The sequence below is a fragment of the Rhinolophus hipposideros genome, assembly GCF_964194185.1.
Source record: "Rhinolophus hipposideros genome assembly, chromosome: 3".
In the NCBI taxonomy this organism is placed as follows: Eukaryota; Metazoa; Chordata; class Mammalia; order Chiroptera; family Rhinolophidae; genus Rhinolophus; species Rhinolophus hipposideros.
The window spans coordinates 10,800,458-10,819,588 of record NC_138049.1 but is presented as its reverse complement, the minus strand read 5'-3'; the positions used below and the strand labels follow the sequence as shown (position 1 = coordinate 10,819,588).

At 41.0% G+C, this 19,131-nt stretch overlaps 1 protein-coding gene across 1 annotated transcript in view; it reads right to left on the bottom strand.

The window, feature by feature from the left end:
- Positions 1–306: 306 nt before the first annotated feature.
- NOX3 (NADPH oxidase 3) overlaps positions 307–19,131 on the bottom strand; it is a gene marked incomplete at its 3' end in the record, with an annotated part of 56,696 nt that continues 37,871 nt past the window's right edge. Inside the window, exons 11-13 of the mRNA XM_081033972.1 lie at positions 15,164–15,310; positions 10,872–10,996; positions 307–433 (exon numbers count right to left, since the gene is read on the bottom strand). Coding sequence (XP_080890098.1) covers positions 307–433; positions 10,872–10,996; positions 15,164–15,310 — 399 coding nt within the window. The remainder of the gene's footprint in view (positions 434–10,871; positions 10,997–15,163; positions 15,311–19,131) is intronic.

Sequence of the window (19,131 nt, the reverse complement as noted above, 5' to 3'; positions counted from 1 at the left end):
AAGCTAAGAATTTCTTTTACATTTTTAAATCACTGAAAACAAATCAAGAGGAGACTATTTCATGACACAAGAAAATTATATGAAAATCAATGTCAGTGCTCATTAATGAAGTTTTGTTGGAACACAACCATACCCATTCACTGACGTATTGTTTGTGGCTACTCTGTTTGTGTACTATAATGGCAGAGCTGAATAGTTGTGACTGAGACCACGTGGTCCACAGAACCTAAAATCATTACTATTTGGCCCTTAACAGGAAAAATTTCAAACCCACTTATACAATACATGCATTTTTATCTCCAATGTCTAGAAGCTTTCTTTGTTGTAATAAAAATGGACTCCTCTGGGGTCGGCCGATGAATATAAGCGGCACATCCTTTGAAGGGTCTTTGACAGAGCTTTTGGCCCACATGAGAACACGCCAATGCTGCTGCTGCAGTGAGGGTAAGAGAGGAAAGAAAGTGTTACAAAGGGGCAAAGCTAGCCAGAGTTATATTAGGTTGGTGCAAAAGTAATTGCAGCTTAAGGGCGGCCACTTAGCTCAGTTGGTTAGAGCGCGGTGCTCTTAACAACAAGGTTGCCAGTTCGATCCCACATGGGCCAATGTGCCCTCCACAACTAGATTGAAACAACTACTTGACTTGGAGCTGATGGGTGCTGGAAAAACACACTTAAAAAAGTAATTATAAAGGTTAAAAATAATTGCAAAAACCGCAATTACTTTTGCACCAACCTAATAAAACTAGTGAAGTGGTTGTGATTGTAACTTTATTTGTTGATTTTTCTCCACTCACTTCCTTTTTTCTCAGATTTTTTTTTCCTACGTTCAGTACCACAGTCTTTCACAGGTTCTCAGGGTCCTTTGATGCCCTGAATTGCCCAGGTAGGGGGAGCTAAGAAGATTGAGGCTGGTGGGCCTAATGACTAGGGAGGGAGTTTATAGAGGTGAGATGGCCTCGATTTTCCATCTCGTGACCTTGATTAGTGTCCTCCTGGTGACTAGAATGTAAGTTCCTTGAGAGCAGGAACCTGGTCTGTTGTCATCATCTCTTACTGGCATAAAGTAGATAATCAGCTCACATTTGTTGAATGAATGAATGAATACATGGTTCTGCAGGTTATTATCTGTGTGGTCTTGGGCAAGACACTGGACCTCAATTTTCACATGTGCAAAACAAAGATAATAATGAACCATTGTATGTTTAATTAAAAGCAAAATGTGATAATGCGTTCAGAAAGGTTTTAAAAGTGTTCATGATTACTAATAACTTGTTCAACCCTGCCTTTTTATAGATAATACAATTTATAGTCCTATCATAGACACATAGTTTATTTCCCCTGTTGGAATTATTTTAATTTTCAAAGAAGGCCAAATAGAAGAGTTGGAAAGGGAAAAGACATTGCTGAAATGTAGTCACCCAACAGTTGTCATCTGGAATGATGGCATTTCCGAAAACTGTTGAAGAGGTATCTTTGTCTATAGTGACTGTCCCAGGGCTGCTCGAATCCTGTGACCAAGACTGCCAGCTCTTCTTATACATAAACAACACCACCGGTGATAGAACTCAGGTTGCCCTGGAAGCTGGGAGGGGCCAGTCTCTACGTGGACTTATAGAGACCACGTTTCCCCTTCTCTTGCATTGTACTGTTCCTTACAGCATTTTTCCAGTCTCTGGCAAAAGCTTAATTAGTTATTCTAGTCTAAATCAAAAGTTCTCCTACTTTGCTGTGCATAAAGTTATCTAGGCAGATTGTTAAATTATAGGTTCCCAGGCTCGAGTACAAGGATGAATTTTTCGCAAGATACTGAAGCACTTGGTATATGAGGCACACTTTGCGAAACACTGTCTTTGAGGAATTCCTCAGACCTTAGGATTAGCCCAGTACACCACCTCTACCTCTTCATACCTGGTTTTTGTTGGGAAGCGCTTCTGTAGCCTTGTTCTTCTTAGCTTATATATTAACATGGTTCTCTGCCGTGTATTGTATCCACGTTGAATTATGTGTTCCAGGACCATAATATCCATGGTCTAATTTGATAATTCAATTACATTTCAAACTCTAGCTTCACAGGAATTTATCGAGTGGATTCATTTACAAATGACAGTATGTTTAAAACCTATAAGTACTATTTTTAAAGACATCATTCCCATGGCTGAATTCGAGAAAGTACTTTTTCAGAAAATATTTTCTATTGAAAAATACAAGTGTATGACTTAATGAAACAAGTGTAAGGTGTTTATGAAAATATAAGGCAGTGGTTAAGAGTGCTGTTGGTCCCACCACTTTGTTGCTGAGCTACTTCGGGCATGTTAAGCATCTCCTCAAAGCTCCCCTTTCCTCAACTGTAAAATGGGGAGAGTGGTAGTACCTCGCTCCTAGAACCCTCTGTAGGATTGGACAGGACACTGCAGGTACAGCTTTCTGCCCTGTGCTGGGCACATGGGGAGCTCTCAGTAACAGGCTGCTTATGTTACTGCCCATGTGACATCTGCCTGCTCCATGAAACTGAACAGAGATGTGATGTAGAGTATAACCCAGAGATGATTCCAGGCTTCCTGGATCAACTCTATCATGAGGCTTTCTGAATTCTGGACTGAAATGTTTGCAATGATTGGTGGGTCAGGCAAAACCCTTCCCAGTGAGGAGTCACAGCTTGGCTCTGTGTCTGATGCCCAGAGGTATCCTTGCATCTAGGTTCACAGATGCTGTTATGGGTGGTGATATTTTTCCATTAGTGTAGGTGTCACCAAAGAGATTGCCCACTGGCCTGTTCCCAACAGGCCGAGATTGCCCCTCCGTCTGCAGCCACAATGACGGCTTACAGAAGCTGGGGATGCTCTTTGATGCTCTGCCTTGAAGACTCCATTTCAAAGGCTTCTGATTGCTGGCTGCCAGGTGTACCACTGGCGTCCCCAGCAGTTCACAGCAACCTTGCTTCTTTTGAAGTTGTGGCTATTATACTGCACAGCTAAGTACACACTTTTCTGTATTCGTGTGCCTGTCATGGTTATGCAATCACCAAAGTCTCATAGAAGCCATTCATTACGTGCCTTCCGCTAAAGCTGAAAGGCCAGTCCTTCGCTAGCGTTTGTGCATTCCTATTCCCACACATGGCACTCTTTTGCTTGACTTGCTTACCCTCCTTGCATTTGTGATTTCAAGTACAATGAATTTGGGTCACAAATGCGAACTGTGAATCATGGAGCTGAGAATCCATGCAAAGTGCTGAAGGCACAGATGCAGCAGCATTGTCTTTTTTTTTTTTTATGAGGCAGTGGACAAGTGCAACAGAACCCTAATAGGGTTGGTAAAGAAAAAAATCTTTCTATAAAGTTTAATTACCCAAGATTGCTTTAAAAAAAGTGCCTCTGTAAAAGAAATATAAAAACACAAGACATTACTCTTCAGTTTACAGCCTGCCGAGTTTGCACAACGCAGGAGGACTTGGGTCAGGGACATTGGTGGCTTTGATCAGTTTGAGCTGCTGACTTTGATGAGAAAGGGACAAATTTTACACAAGCTGCAAAGATGGTTAACATTACAGCATTATATTTAACTCTGACAAACAATAAAGAAAATCCTCTTTCCCCTCTCTTATTTGCTAAATAACTATCATCTCTTCTCTGTGGGGTTGAGGCGTTTTTCAAAAGAGTTCAGCAATACTATGCATGAAAGGCATTCAAAATGTCACCCACCAGGAGATTTCCGTCCAGCAGACATAAGGGAGAGTGGGTATGCCCGGGGGTCATTCCACCATCTTGCTGGATTCCCAGTTCTGTTGCTTTGAGCCCTTCTCTCTTTAAATTGTATGTTTGTTTTTATGTGTTGGCTTTTATGCTTGGTAAGTTATAACCCTGTAGGGGCAGACCCTAAACTCCATTTAAAAAAAAAATCAAATTACTTTATACCCTGAGTGCTCTCTGCAAATAAAATCAATAAACAGAAGCTTCCCGTGGATTTATGAAGGTTTTGAAAGAAGACAAGAGCTACCAACTCGGTATCAGACAATGGACACAACTTCCGGTTAATCTTTCCTAAAGAATGTTTTTCATTAGAAATGCCTCCAAATGATTCATCACATAATTATATTTTGTACAACATCTTCTTTTTCATAACCACGGACGATAATTGTGTGGACCAGTTTTTTTTTTTTTTTTTAACCCATCTTGCAACCGATGGGCAAAACTACCTGCTCTGGAGTTTTCTGTGCATCCTAATTCCTCTGTTGTTTGTTAGGACCTCCAGGCAGCTCTCCCTGACAGCTTCCTCATTGCTGTGGCACTTCTGCCCTCTTTGCACAGACTCCGTCTTCCCTGACAAGAGTTAGGACTCTTGTCCCAGCTCCTCATCCTTCTCACTGTCCGCCCACTTGCTGAGGCTGGTCACTGTGCTTGGCTGTCAGGAGCATAGATGAGAATGCTGTCTTTGAGGGTGTCATAGTCAAAGAGCAGAGAGAAATGAAAGTAGTTGACTTGTAGCATCGGATCCCCGGAAATGGCTGAGCCATTTTCCTGCCTATCCTGTCCCCTCTCCCCTCTGATAAAACACTGAAATATACAAACCTTCATACAGAAATAATCTAATATTTTTGCCATATATAATGATTTGATAGATTATATCCCCAAAGAAACTTCGCAGAGCAATGATAAATCGACCTTGGGCTCACTCACCTCCTTAATCCCACCTACCACAAATGGAGTAGTGCCGGTAGATTTCCTTGAATCTTTCTATTTGATTATAAGTGGAGAGTTGGTATCCTCTGGTGGAAAGGTATTATTTCAATATGCTAACAATATGCCAGTCATAAGTTTATGGTGGCATTATTTTTCTCATGCAGCTATCATTTGTGGAATTTCCATTTCAGTCTATTTCTTTGAGTATTCTGAACATTTTAGTCATGTAATGAATGTGTAGGATATCCTGTTAGACAGAGGGCCTTGTAGGCTATAATCAGAATGTTAATTTCTTAAAAATATCATTTAAAACCATTTTGCACATATGCACGTACAAATGAGAAGTGGAGGGTGTGCACACAGCAAATGTGCTACCAGATGGACACATGTACTCAATTTAGTATAAAGGTATTTTTACATTCTGGAAACAATGGGTGGTCTAAAATACATTCATACAATATGGACTAGAGGCTCCCAGTCATGTGGTCAACACCTTCCTCATCATTGGGTCGGGCTGAACTGTTCTAACAAATGGCAGTATTCTTTTACTCTTTATTTTTTCCTTCCGAATAAAAGAAACATTTCTATGGAAGTCATAAAAAAATGGCCAGCTCTTCAAAGTTTTTATGGTAATTAATTACATAAAGTTTCCCGCCTACAAGGCATGGTGAAGTTATTAGTAGATAAGTCGAAAGTGGCAAACTGTAAATATGTGAAGTGTAAGATCAAAGATTGGAGTCTTATGGAAAACCATTTTGTTCAATTAATTAAAAACAACTGATCCATACATCCAGAAGGTTGAGTATGTGCACAATGTGCGTTTATCAAAAAAGTAGCTAGATGTGACAAAAATATATTTATATTCATTCTGTCTACCTTCTTGGAAACGATTTGCTGATTATCTGAATATCTGTCTAAAGCTTGGGAACATATTGAGAATGTTTACGAAAAATGGAATACAGCTTCCATTGTTCTATAAGATACACTTTTCTATCGACTAGTAAGATGCATTTAGTAAACCTACTCTATTTTAATTGGGAGAATAATTTTCATTATTTAGAGGACTTTTCTATGCTTGTCTAAACTAAGCAATGCATAGCAGTTGTGACGTGCATGTGATTTGGGGCATATCAAAGTCTTACTTTTTATACATCCACTTACTATTTGTTGATCTTCTTTTCAAACTACACTTGTGTTTTTGTAATACAGCTGATATAATTATGAAAATTAATTGTAAATAATAACAATAGAATATACTTTGCCATTTTCAACTTTCAGTCTTTGATCTCTGTTTAATTTTTTTCTTCTCCATTCCTTATTTGTATTCATTTTGATCTCCATCAATTTGTTTCTCTATTACTGTTATTTTTGCAATTTTCTGGTGCCTTTATAGCTTGCACTATTCTCTTTGATCTGCTTCTCTTCAAGCTTTATTTTTGGTGCTGTTTTTCATGTTCTATAAAAAAATATTTTTGCCCCTCTTCCCTTTATTCTTTTGATTTACCTCCTTCTTTTTAGAATAAGAACAAACTCCAGCTTTGAGCAAACAGGTAAATGTTTTTAAAAGAGTAAGCCCTGAGAATCCTTGGCTTCTAGCTGATGAATAGAAATGGTTGAGAGCCCACTTCAAAGGTCCTCAAGAACAAAGAAACTCTTTTGAGACCACTAACAAACCCACCAATTCTTTCTGACCTAACTTTGCCAAAAGATATGAGCTAATGACAGACCTATCTTGTAAGACTAGCCAAGTAGGCTTGGGAACAAACGCATCCTTGACAAAATCAGAGGAAAACATACTGTTTATCTCTTTAATAACCATCTTGAGGAAAATTAATGTTACTTTGTCCTTTGTGCAGAACCATAATTGGATTGTGTGTTTCATCTATAGCTGGACAAAGGCCAGGATATTGAAATACTTCTCCATATTAAATTTTCTTGTTTAAAAATTAGATTTTATTGGCATTCTCTTTCCGAGATTTCTTCATTAAAAGCTTCATTAAACATAAATCTTCTTTTGCACAGCGGAAAACAAAATTATTTTAAGGAGGTCACTTTAAAAGTCTTTTGGGAGGGTGGTGCTAAGCTCTTGATCGGTGACTCGTCTGTTCCCAGGGAGCTGGCACTCCAGGGACAAAATGATACTTGAGCTCTGCCTACATGTGTCTAATATTAATGACATTGATAGCCGAAGCTATAGAAGAAGTTGAGGTACTCTAGAGTCTAAGGCTATTTGAAATACGCTGTTTTCAAAATTTGGGCCTACGAAGTAAGCTGTAGAGGCTTGGGTCTGTGATATCCAAGCCTTGGTGGCCTCTTCTACTCTCGAAGAGATGAAGTCCTCCATCAGGAAGAGAGTTTACGTCCCTACTGTACTAAAAATTTCAGCTGGGCTTTAAGCACGTTGACGTAGTAAATGTTGGTTGTGGCTCCTGAAAAGGAATGAACACACTCCTCACAGGGGCACCAAGAAAAGTCACACCCATGTCATGTTCCTGTCTTCCAGCTGTTCACTGTTCCTTACTCTCGGGGAGAGTGCACAGGCTCACTCTCAGCACTACGCAACATAATTCTGGGGGCAGAGTTTATGCGAACTCAGTTGCACCCTCTGTCTCTTGATGTTGCGTTTCTGGCTCACACCTTTCCCGGGGAAGGGAGATAATTAAATGGTTTGACTTAAAAGGCCTTTCCCACTGGGCTGCGATTTTCATGTGTAACAAAAATAAACAAATATTAGCTTGGTGCAAAGGTAATTGCGGTTTTTGCAATTATTTTTAACCTTTTAAACTGCAGTTACTTTTGTACCAACCTAATCCAATGTGAGGTGTCAATAAAGGAAAATCATAATAAAGAGTGATCCTATCTATAAGAACTTAAAATTAAGATATATCTGCATAAAAAGCCCGCAACATAGGAATATTCATCCCACGATCATTGAAAACTGAGTATAATACATTTATTAGATGAATATTTTTTCCAAAAGGAGAAAATAGCAATAAAAAGCCTGATGTGGCTATAACGTATGAACTTGTAGCATTTTATTAGTTTTCTACCTATAATTTTTTTTTAAGGAAACCATTCTTTTTTTAAGGAAACCATAAATTTTAAGGAAAGCCTCTGCCTGTGGACAAATACCCTATGGTTGTAAGATGAAGGGTGATGACTTTCAGGGCTCAGAGGAGGCCGGCTGGGGGTCCCAGAGCCAGGGCTGGGTGTTGAGAAGGGAGCCCAGAGAAACCAGATTCTCAAACTCCAGAAGCCAGGAGGGGTTCAAAGTACCATATTTGGAGAGAAGATAGGGCGTCAGAACTGGATTCTAGGCTAAGTGTCAGCAAGGGTCAAGGCAAGAGGCAAAATGGAGCAAGTGGGTTTCAGGAGTGGTGCTTGGAGAGTCCCGGGCCACTTGCTATGGGGCTTGGCTGGCTCTTAAAGGTCATCTGAGGCTGAGAGTAGGGGGAAAGTGATTGTGTAGCTGGTCCACTCCCTCTTTCCCTTAACCTTGAAGGCAAACGTTAAGCTTTTCTTGGCCTTTCTCAGAACTCTTTTACTCTCAGGACAATCCAAGGTCAGGAGTAAGTCCCCACAAGCATGCCTTCCAACTATCTCTGCCCTGAGCTGGTGTGAACATGGTGTGGTCAGGAGTCCAGAGCCTGCACAGGGAACACCCTTGTTTTAGGTCCAGGTTTTCTCTGGCAGGTTGCCGGGGCACAGACTGTAGAAAGGGTTGGCAGGAGTATCAGAGCACATGGGGCATGTTAAGTTGGAGAGAATTCACAAGAAAGAGGCCACTGGAATTGCATGGGTGATGAACTTTGGATGCTACCTGGTCACTCCTTCCACACCTCCCTTCTCACCAAACCTCCCTCAGACTCCAGGGAAGTCTAACAAATTCGATGACAATATAAAAGAAAGTGGAATAGTTGTGACACAATGAGAATATAAGAAAAAAATGCAAAAAAAGAGCAGCTAAACTGGCTAAAAGGTGAATAATATTCACCAGAGAAGTATTCCATAGAGCATAAAAAATACTAGAGAATTACAAAAAGTTTAATGAAACGATAACCTCTATGAAGGAAGACCATAAAGTGGCAATACCAGAACTGAGTGGAGAGATGGCAGGACAATAGGGAAATCAAAGGCATTAGGAATTAGTCAGAAATGCCCTACTAGATTTTAATTTACTCTTAATGGTTCAATACTGATAAAATGGACAGGAAAAAGGTCAGGGTGTAGAAGACCTAAATGACATGATTAATAACATACCTGTGAGTAATTTAAAGTCTGTAACCTGCAAATAGAGACTATATTGCCATAACCCCCAAATATTGTGGTTCTGGGAACTCCTGTCAATCTCTCTTTGCTTCTTTGGTGATCTCATCCAGTTTCATGGTTCCAAACACATTTTATATGCTGACACCTCTGACTGCTGAGACTTCCTAAATGTGTATCTCCAGCCTGAACTTCCCTCTATACTCCAGACTCGTATTGATCTGCCTACTCAACATTTGAACTTGGATGTATAACAGACATCTTAAGCTAAACATATAAAAAAAAATGGAACCCCCTGATATCCAGTGCCTGCCAACCTTTCTTCTTGCAGTCATCCGCATATCATTAATTGGTAAGTCTGTTCTAACTTGAGCCATGCCTGCCTTCCACCCAAACCATCAGCACGTCATGTCAGCTCCACCTTCAAAAAATATCCAGAATCGAATTGCTTCTCAACACCTCCACTGCTCCTAATCAAGTTTCCACCACTACTCTCCTCCTTGCTGGTCTCTTCACGTCTGCCTTCGAACCCTTGCCGTCTGTTCTCTCACAGCAGCCAGAAGCGATCCCATTACACACAAGACCGATCACGTCACTCTTCTGCTCAAACCTTTTAGTGGTTTCCCTTCTCAGAAGAAAATCTACAGTCTCATAATGACGTGTACCTGTTCCCCAGTTACCTCTCCTATGCCTTCTCCTACATGCCTTCTCCTGCTACTCTCCCTCTCACCCACTCTGTTCCAATCTCACTGGCCTCTTAGATCTTAGATGCCAGGAACGGTGTCTCCTGCCTCAGAGCCTTGGCACGTGCTGCCCTTCTCTTTCCCAGTTGTCCACATGGCATACTGCCTTGCTTCCTTCAGGTCTTTGCTCAACTATGGAAAGCATTCTTTAAACAAAACCAATATTAGGGCCTACTGGCTTTCAAGAGCTATAGATGATGGAGATTCCAAACAAAGCCTGACTTAGAAGACACATAATAACAATGATAAATGTTTGCGTTAGTGCTTTGTACTTTACCGAGCACTTCAACATGCTGTTTGCTTGTTTGTTTGTTTTTAAATTATAAAAGCAACACTGACTGCATGGTATCATCCACATTTTATAATGGAGCCCAAAAGCTTGAACAAACTAATGTTACACAGCCAGTAACATCTAGAATCAGAAAGCACAGCCTTCACTCCCGCTTTACGGTCCCAGAACAAATGCTCTTCCTCTTCTACATGCAAGTTTATTATATAATGATAAGAAGTGTAGTGATAATTGAAATACGAATAATGATCGCAGCTAACATTTACTGAACTCAAAGTCTGTTTTAGGCACATTATGCATATTCACGCATTTCATCCTCACAGCAGCATAGAAGGTAAGCACTGTTATTGTCTGCGGTTTCCAGAGAAGGAGACTAAGTCAATGGCAGGATAAATCACCTGTTCAGGTGCACTGGTGGTAAGGGCAGAGCCAGGGTTTACACCCAGGCACTTGGGCTCAGATCCTGGTCTTTACCCACCGAGCCCAAATGCCTGCTTTTATAACATTTTCTAATAACATTTTCTGTCTGCTTTGCCAGACATGCTATGTACAGTTTACAGTTGGACATAAGTGAATTCTCCAGTCGGGGGATTACAGATCACCTGTTCACCAAAGTTTTCATGAAAACATAGGTAGTTTAAGAAACACAATCTTTAACTGAGTTTCGGTGTGACAGTTTCAACGTAATCGCTAATTGTCAGATATTATAAACCAGTCAAGCAGAGATCATGGTTCCCGAAATACCCATGACTACTGTTTGTAAGGTCGATGTTTTATCTCTAAACAGGATGCCCATTGCTGCACATTAACCAGCTCATGCCCAATAGCCTGGCATTTCGGCAGCCATTTGTCTCTCCAGGGAGGCGCTCAGCAAGCAGAGGAAAGGGAGTCTCTTACCTGGGGTGATTGTAGGCTATCTGCCGGAACTCATTGTTCCAGTTGGGTCTTCCATAGAAAGTTTTCTGCTTTAATCCTGTAATCACGTCAGTATTTTTATCCCAGTGTAAAGCTATGTGAATAGCCTAGAATAAAAATTGTGGTATCAGATGACATTCAGGAAAAAAAAAGGCATCTGCTACTAAATAAAAGATGAAGTAACTATCCTCATTGGTAGATTTAATACTCAAAAACATTCTTTATGGAGCTGGAAATGCTTGTCACTATCAGGTATCACTGACTCTGCATTTTAGGACAGGAGTCGTATCTCATGTTTCCTCCTCAGGCACTATTGATACAAAGCACCTTCCACATAGTAGATGTGCAGTAATATGGAACACTTTTCTTGAAAAAGAGGAGAGTAATAGAGTAACTACGGCTAAGGAAAAGCAAGCACCACGCTACTTCCTTTCCTCTGCCAAACTTTTAAAAAATTAATCTGTACCTCTGTCCCCATTCACTCACTACTAAACCCTGGGGAGTTGAGAAAGCACTGCCAGATTAAAGGGATAGGAAACCTCCAGGAAGAAGATCTTACGATCAGATCTGCCTCCTAGGTTGAAATGGTTTAAAGTGTACTGTCTGGGTTCAAGTGCAGGGAGGGTGCTGAGTCTGGCAGACAGGACATGGTGGCTGAGAATAACAAGGGGCCAGGGTGGAGCTCTGTGCCGAATGGCTTGACTTCAAATAAAATGAATGTAACCAGGCATCAGGTAACTAGTGGCTGATAGATAAGAGTTGGACCATTACCATACCTAGTGATAATTTTGTTGTTTTTGAGTTCTGGTAGCTGCTTTGCTTTTTATCTCCTGGGATTTCTGTCTCCTGTATGCGTCCCTTAGACCCTTCTGTGGCTCTTGCACTTGTATATTCTACCCTTTGCCACTCTGTTGCTCATATCCTAACTCTTCCTGCTCCTGACCAGTTGGGCTAACAACTCTATTAGGTCCAATTCTTACCCTGCTGCACGCCTGACTTCCCCGGCTGACCTTCTTTTCCATTTAGGGAAACAGCCAGGGATAGGGAGGTTGAGCAGAAAATAATGGAAGTGCCCCAACAGGCCAAGTTGATGATGGTCAACGATGGCGGAATCACAGAAATCCAGGCTGCAGGAAGTTGCCATCAGAGAAGTCTGACACCAGGTAGCACGACTGCTTTTGGGACGGAGTTTGGGAGAAGAACTTCAGGAGGAAGAAAAATGGCAAGAGGAGAGCAGGTTTATCAAGACAGAGAGTAAAGATGAAGTTCAAGACAAGAGTCCAGGAATAAGAACTGAGGCGCTAGTTGTGGATTGAGCCTTGGCAGTGGGCAGAAGCCCTGTTACCAGAACTGGAACTCAAAGTCAGAGTTGTATTAGCCTCCAGATTAGAGTGGCAGCTTTGCACCCCCACAGCCCTCTTGCTTAACAGTAGGACTGACTGGTGCCATGGAGTAAGCTGGTTTCTGCTGTGGGCAAAGAAGACAGAGTCAGTCAACTTACTTTTGACTATTGCCAAATCTAATGATCAATTCAGGCCTTATTCTCCTTGGCTTCTTCACCACATAGCTGAATATTGCTTCTTTTTGATCCCATTTGTATTATAAAATCCCATTTCTTCTACTTCTCTTTGGCTCTTCTACTGATTCAAGGAAGTAACATCAGATTTTGTTTTCCTATCATATTTTCTTGTCTCAAAAGGTAGATGCCTTCCCAGTCTCCAATCTCAGCTCTCTGCATCTGTGTTGGACCACTACTTTCCAAAGAGCTTCCATTTACCTGGTCCCAATTAACATAATCTATAAAGATGAATCCAGACTTTCTCCCCCAAGCCCTCATCTTCCTGCCTCAGTAGAGTCCAGCATCTCTAATTGCCCAACACATTTTTTTGTAGACTTCTTTTTGTTCCTTCAAATTGATCATCATAGCTAAAAAGTAATCTTCCCAAATAAAGTGTGACTTCTATTTACTTCCACATACAATAGTTGAACGATCCTATAAGCGGGCAGTGCAGAACAAGTGGAGAGATACATAGAAGAAAGACAGAAGGTCTCGGCTTTGTGAGGAACTGGTCATCGAAGGGAGGGGCAGCCCATGTGTACAACGACGATGGTAGGAATCAGATCATGATCTTTCTGCACTAAAGACAGAAACAAAGTACTCTGGAGAAATAAATAAATGACTCCGGTGAAACCCCAAGTAATTTTGATTAAGAGAACTGGGGAAGGCCTTACAGGGGACGGGGCTTTAAAACATGATTCTGTGCAGTAAGCAGTGGGGAGGAGAGAGGGCGTTAAGTGACATGTCAGGGAGAGGGGACATGTGAGGGAAGGCATGAAGGTGCACGGCACAGTAGGAGCACGTGCATTGTTTGGTAGCTCCAGTGCCAGAGGAAAATGATGGGAGTGAAACAGAACAGGTGGGTTGGCATCAGTCAAGGAAGGGCCATAAAGTACTTATGAAGAAGTTTTGGGCATTATTTAATAGAAAAAAAGGCCTTTCCTACTTATGGAACTGGTACCATCAAGTTACCAGTCACTAATGTTCAACCGTTTGGAATTATATTTTTTCCATATTTCTCAGCCCAATGCTCAATTAATTTTCAAACCCTGTTGATTTGCCCTGTCTAATACCTTTTCCATCTGTCCCTTCTGTGCTTGTCATTTTGCCACTTTGAGGTTGTTGAATTCAGTTTAACAATTGGCTACTTCTAAAATAGCCTCTTGATTCCTTACCAACAGAACACACCAATTGTTTTTTTCTTGGAATTTGAGCATCTAAAGAATTTCCAACATGACGTGGCAAAAACTGCAGAACGTGTCTATTTTAATTTACTTGTATTCAGGAAAAAAGTGTGTCTTAAACAGCACTTTTGGAAGGGGCAGAGATGGGATGGGTAAATTTGTATTGTCACAAAAATCAAACAGAGCCCCAGTCTTGCAACTCCCAAATGAGTTGCAAAATGGAAACTCAGGATCAATTCACTTTAGAAGCAGAAGAGCAAGCATGCTACCAGAAAGCAAAAGACAAAGGCTGTGCCTGAACTTCACCACATAGGTCATTAGTCAAAAATCCCACTTGAATAAGGAAAATGTTTGGAAAACATAATTAACACTATTTAATTCATTAAGATGTTTCAAGCCTAGTTCCGAAGAAACCTGTTTTCAAATGATCTCAGAGGAATAAATATTTAAGGCTGACTGCAAACAGGACCTTACAAATTCAGTTACCGTAGCTGCTGAATTTTAAGGAAAAGTCTTACTCATGCAGAGGCACAGTCATTATAATATTACAGTGATGTCCTGTAGGGCCAATGTGTGTGTGTGTGTGTGTGTGTGTATGTGTGTTGGGGGGTGGGGAGAAAGTGCTTACTTGCTGCTGGCAGGAGCGCATTCACTTATAAATTTAGTGATTAATGCAAATCTGTTTGGCTCAAACACAGTTCCCTTAAACTGAATATCAATAGGAGCTGCTACAGAAGTGCTGATTAATTGGAACACACATTCTGTAACCTAGCAATCACTTCGCTGGTAGCTTCCATATTTGAAGATTTTAAAAAGATTTAAAATTTAATATTAATCATTTAAAATTATCAACACTGAAATGCGACCATAGTACAATATTTTGATACACATTATTTTCGGTGAAGTCCACCATAACGTTTCTAATACAACACACTGCACAATACACCTGCTCCTACAGATCACCTTGATCTTTGGGGAACACACATACATGTACACAATTTCTAAGAACACCTTAAGAAAAAGAAATCTCTAGATAAATCATGCATTCATAATGATTATTTTCTGTAGGAGCTCCCATTCTTTACAATATAAAGTGTTGAATGTAAATACCAGGGGAATCTTTCTTTTTAACTCAGAACAGCTCAGAGCATAGAATGAGAACCAATTAGGAGCTCAGCAAGACAGTACAGCTGGTCAATAATATTCACTTAATATCACTAAAATGACAAATGCAACTTTTAGTGACATTTTTTTTTTCCCTTGGAGTTCCAAACTTGGGATTGTCTTTCACTAACCACCCTCTTTTCCAATCTTTTTCTATTCCGTGGTAAATTAACTGTAAGTTCTTTCACTGCTATGGTTGGAATAGCTCTGTCTAATCTGGTATTATTTTATTCTCCTTCCCTTTGTAAGAACATAAAAATGATTCTTTCGTGCTACTGGATAACTGTATAGCTCATTATTGAAACTGTTCTTTGCTTTATTATGAGAGGACTTAGATAATATTGCTCATCTCAGAGTCTTATCAATACCTGATTTTCATCCCAGCTAGTAAGAAATATATGGTAACTGAGAAGTTGAGTTTTCCCTAGCTCACTCATGCGTGTTTCCAGTGAGAGTAAGAGATCAGCAAACCACTCAAAAGCACTGGGCTCCCTGCAAATCCAGTAGAAATACACCTGTCGAGAAAAGACGAGAGAACACATTTCACAATGTGCTGATAATCGCAGACTACTTTATCTCCATTAAATTATTTGAGCTCCAATGGGCACTTCTGCAAAATAACATGCTTTTCTCTGCCAGTGAACAGTCACACTGTGATGTCTTTTGAAAAAAATTCACATTGCGTTTGAAAAAGTCCAGAATGAATTCAGAGTCAGGAGGCTGTTGGCCGTGGCTGGTCTCTCTGGATGAAGATCAGTTCACCACATTTCTGGCTGTACTTCTTCTGAACGAGGTTAATAATCATAACTAGCTGTGCTTTTCACTGCTCCCAAAGGGGGATAAACTGTGAGGCCAGCCCCTTCATCTTTACTTATGAGCTAAGCTGGGGGTTTGAACTCTCTTCTCCAGAGACCCCAAAGGCTTGTGCACTAATCCACTCCACCAGCACGGCCTCAGGAGGGTGGAGATTATGGTAATTGCAGAGTCAAGCCATACAGGGCAGAAGTTTCCCCTCAGCCAGACATATCAGTGTCCAAGAAAGCTGCTGGGTGGTGGCTATGGTTGTGTGTCAACTGCTGTAATAAAATTATGTCTAGGAACACTTGTTAGAAAACTCTGTGCTTAGCAAGCGTCTCAAACACACTTTCCTGTGTGACAAGAAGTAGTTTGGGTTTGTTAAAAATAAAGGCTGAGTGTTTGTGCTTAGAGTTTTAGATCATTGTCTCTAGAAGGAAACACGGGGAATCGATTAATTCTGATTTTTCTCATGCTCGTACGCCCTGCTGCCCACTACGGTTTCCTGCACCTCTTCACCAAAGAGACACATCTCTACTGCTTAACAGGATTTACCAGGGGGCTGGTCTTGGTCTCCACCAGCAAATATCTCCTCTAGTAGTCAGTGTTCTTTCTCTCCCCTCTCCACCAGTCAGCCTGCAAGCTCACCATCATTCATGAAAGTTATAGGTGAGAGTTAATTAACAGGTCAAATTCATGAGGAAAGAAAATCACAGAATGTATTTCAAGGCTAACCATCTTGTCTTTTCTCTCCAGATTTGTGCAGGAATTTAAAATACTGATAGGATGAACAGAAGCTAGTGATAGTAAAACCTTTCCTCTTAAGAATTAGGGCTTACATATCTGTGACAGATGATGCTTAGACGGGGCATTTTGAATATGAATTCCAGGACAAATGATACCTGACTGTGTTGGCCCCCCCCACTAATGGTTCCTTTAGGTGAATGCCCCTATGAACCCCCACAAATACAGTGATTGTGTTCATACACTCACTTGTGGACTCAACAAATGCATATTAAATGCTTACTCTGTGTCAAGACTGTTCTTAGCTCTGGAACTATAAGAGCAAACAAAAGAGGCCAAAATTCGCTGATCTCCTGGAATGTGCACTTTAGAAGGAGAAAAAAGACAATAAATTAACAAGTGAAATATAGAATATGTCAGTGGGTGATTAGTACTATGGAAAAACATAAGGCAGGCTGGAAAGGGTTGCAATATTAAATCAGATGGTCAAGGAAAGGGGGCATTTGAGCAGAGACAAGAGGGACAAAGGAGTCAAATGACTCGATGAGGAGCTCTACAGATGGAGGGAACAAGGAGTAAAGAGCCCGGAGGGGCACCTGTCAGGGAAGAGCCAGGAAGCCGGTATGGCTGGAGCTGAGTGAGGGTGGGGAGAACAGTAGGAGAGGAGGTCCAAGGGTAAGACCAGGAGATGCAGGTGTGGGCTTCGGGGCTATTGTTGACGTTTACTTGAGTGAGATGGGAAGGCACTGTAGGGCGTCAGTGTTGTCCTAGTTCAGGGGAGAGACGTGATCTGAGGGAGGACCATGGGGGAGGGATTACTCTGGGTGCTGTGTGGAGAATAGCTCTGTGTGGGGGTGGGGTGGGGGGTGGGGGTGGGGTAAGGACAGGACAGTGGAGGACACAAGGCTGATTTTATATCCTATGTTGGTGATGAATACTGCTATCTTCTTCCTTTTCACTTTGTGGAGTGCCTGATCTAAATTATTCGTTGAAAACTTTAGCCCTCCCTTTAACTTGCTTTGCTCCCTGTGGAAATAGAAAGCCTACTGAATTTAATGCCACTCTCACCTATGCATGTCCCTCTCCTTCCCTCTGTAGGTTGTTTTATCTTCTTAGATAAAGCACGAATGATAGCATTTGGTATACAACAAACATTACTGATTTATTTTCTATTATTTCCTCTTTTTAAGGAACATGCTTCATATACATTCATATAGGAAAAACAACCCAAAAGATCTGCTTTTTTAAAAAACATGTCCATTTTAAATCCAGTCCCAATCATCCTTACTTGAAAAATGGCCCCATCTTAGCTTCCTCTGCACACTGAGCCCTGTCCTTTCAAAGAGAAATCATTTCTGTCCTTACTTTCTTGTGGCTGAGCCATGGGTCAGCATTCTTAGGATTCACCAAGCCATTTATACCTTTTGCTTCCTTGTAATGGCTTTGTGTGTTTTTCCCTCTGTAATTGACTTATAAGTTGACACTGGGTAGCTTTTGTACAAGAGGCAATGCAGGAAACTGAATAGGCTCAGGAGAGGTGCTCAGGCAGGAGAAGAAGAAAAGAGACTTTCAACAGAGGAAAAGGGTATTTACTTTGTCTCTCTTTTATCTCCCTTCCCAGTGAGTGAGAGGGGCACTCACTGGGAAGGGACAGAAGAGTTTCACTCCTGCATTTGGGCCAGTAAGATGGACCTGGTCAATAGTAGAACAAATATCCCAAACAATAGACTGCATTCCATGATCTGTGCTTTCCAACACTCACCCCTGCTTAGTCTCCAAAAATAAAACAACCCTAAAATCAGTTACCGTGTTTCCCTGAAAATACGATCTAGCTGGACAATTGGCTGTAATGCGTCTTTTGGAGCAAAAATTCATATAAGACCCAGTATTATATTATATTATGTCATGTCATGTCATGTCATATTATATTATACCCAGTCTTATAGTAAAATAAGATTGGGTCTTATATTAATTTTTGCTCCAAAAGATGCATTAGAGCCGATTGTCCAGCTAGGTCTTATTTTCAGGGAAACACAGTACCTACGTAAAGCATGGCTTTCAGGATTCTGTACCTGATGCCAGAGGCCCAAAATATGTAAGGTTACTTTTAAAAATTTTGTTGAAAAGAAAATCATCCTCAGTAAAATGACAAAAGTTCTGAACTTTCATAGTAATGAAATTATTTCTTTTACAGGACACATTCCACACGCTGTTGTAGGTATAATGGCTTCCCAGATGTTGTAGGAGACCCTTCCAGGACTGTGTAATGGGGTTAAGGGGTTCTGTGGGCATGTGGCTGGTCACAGGCGTTTGCTGTCACGTCATTCCCAGGCATGAACCACCAAATAAAACTCAGCCGAGTCCAGTCTCAGAGGGTCTGGGTCAGAGCAACACTCAGTGTTGTGCTCTCTGCGAGCTCCCTCTCACCTCCACTCTCCCCACAGCCTAGGCTTCTCTGTAAGGATTCTGCAGTATGCCATGCTGACCAGGTGGAGGCTAACTGGAGCCAGCAGAAAATGGAGCTGTGCTACTTTTTGATAAATGATTCCATAGAACGAAATAAGAAAAGCTACTAATCTATTTTACTACCAGAGCTTACAGACACTCCCATCAGAGGTTCCGGTGCCATAGCCTGGATAGGCATCATGAACACAAGCAGAGGACACATCCATAAGTACAACCTGTATTTCTTTAGACCTCAAATCAATTTCCTAAGGATAGAATGGGTACACAGTTATTTACTTATCTATTTTTTTATGGCCCAAACCCCCTCCAAAGAAGGAAAAGGTAGATGAGG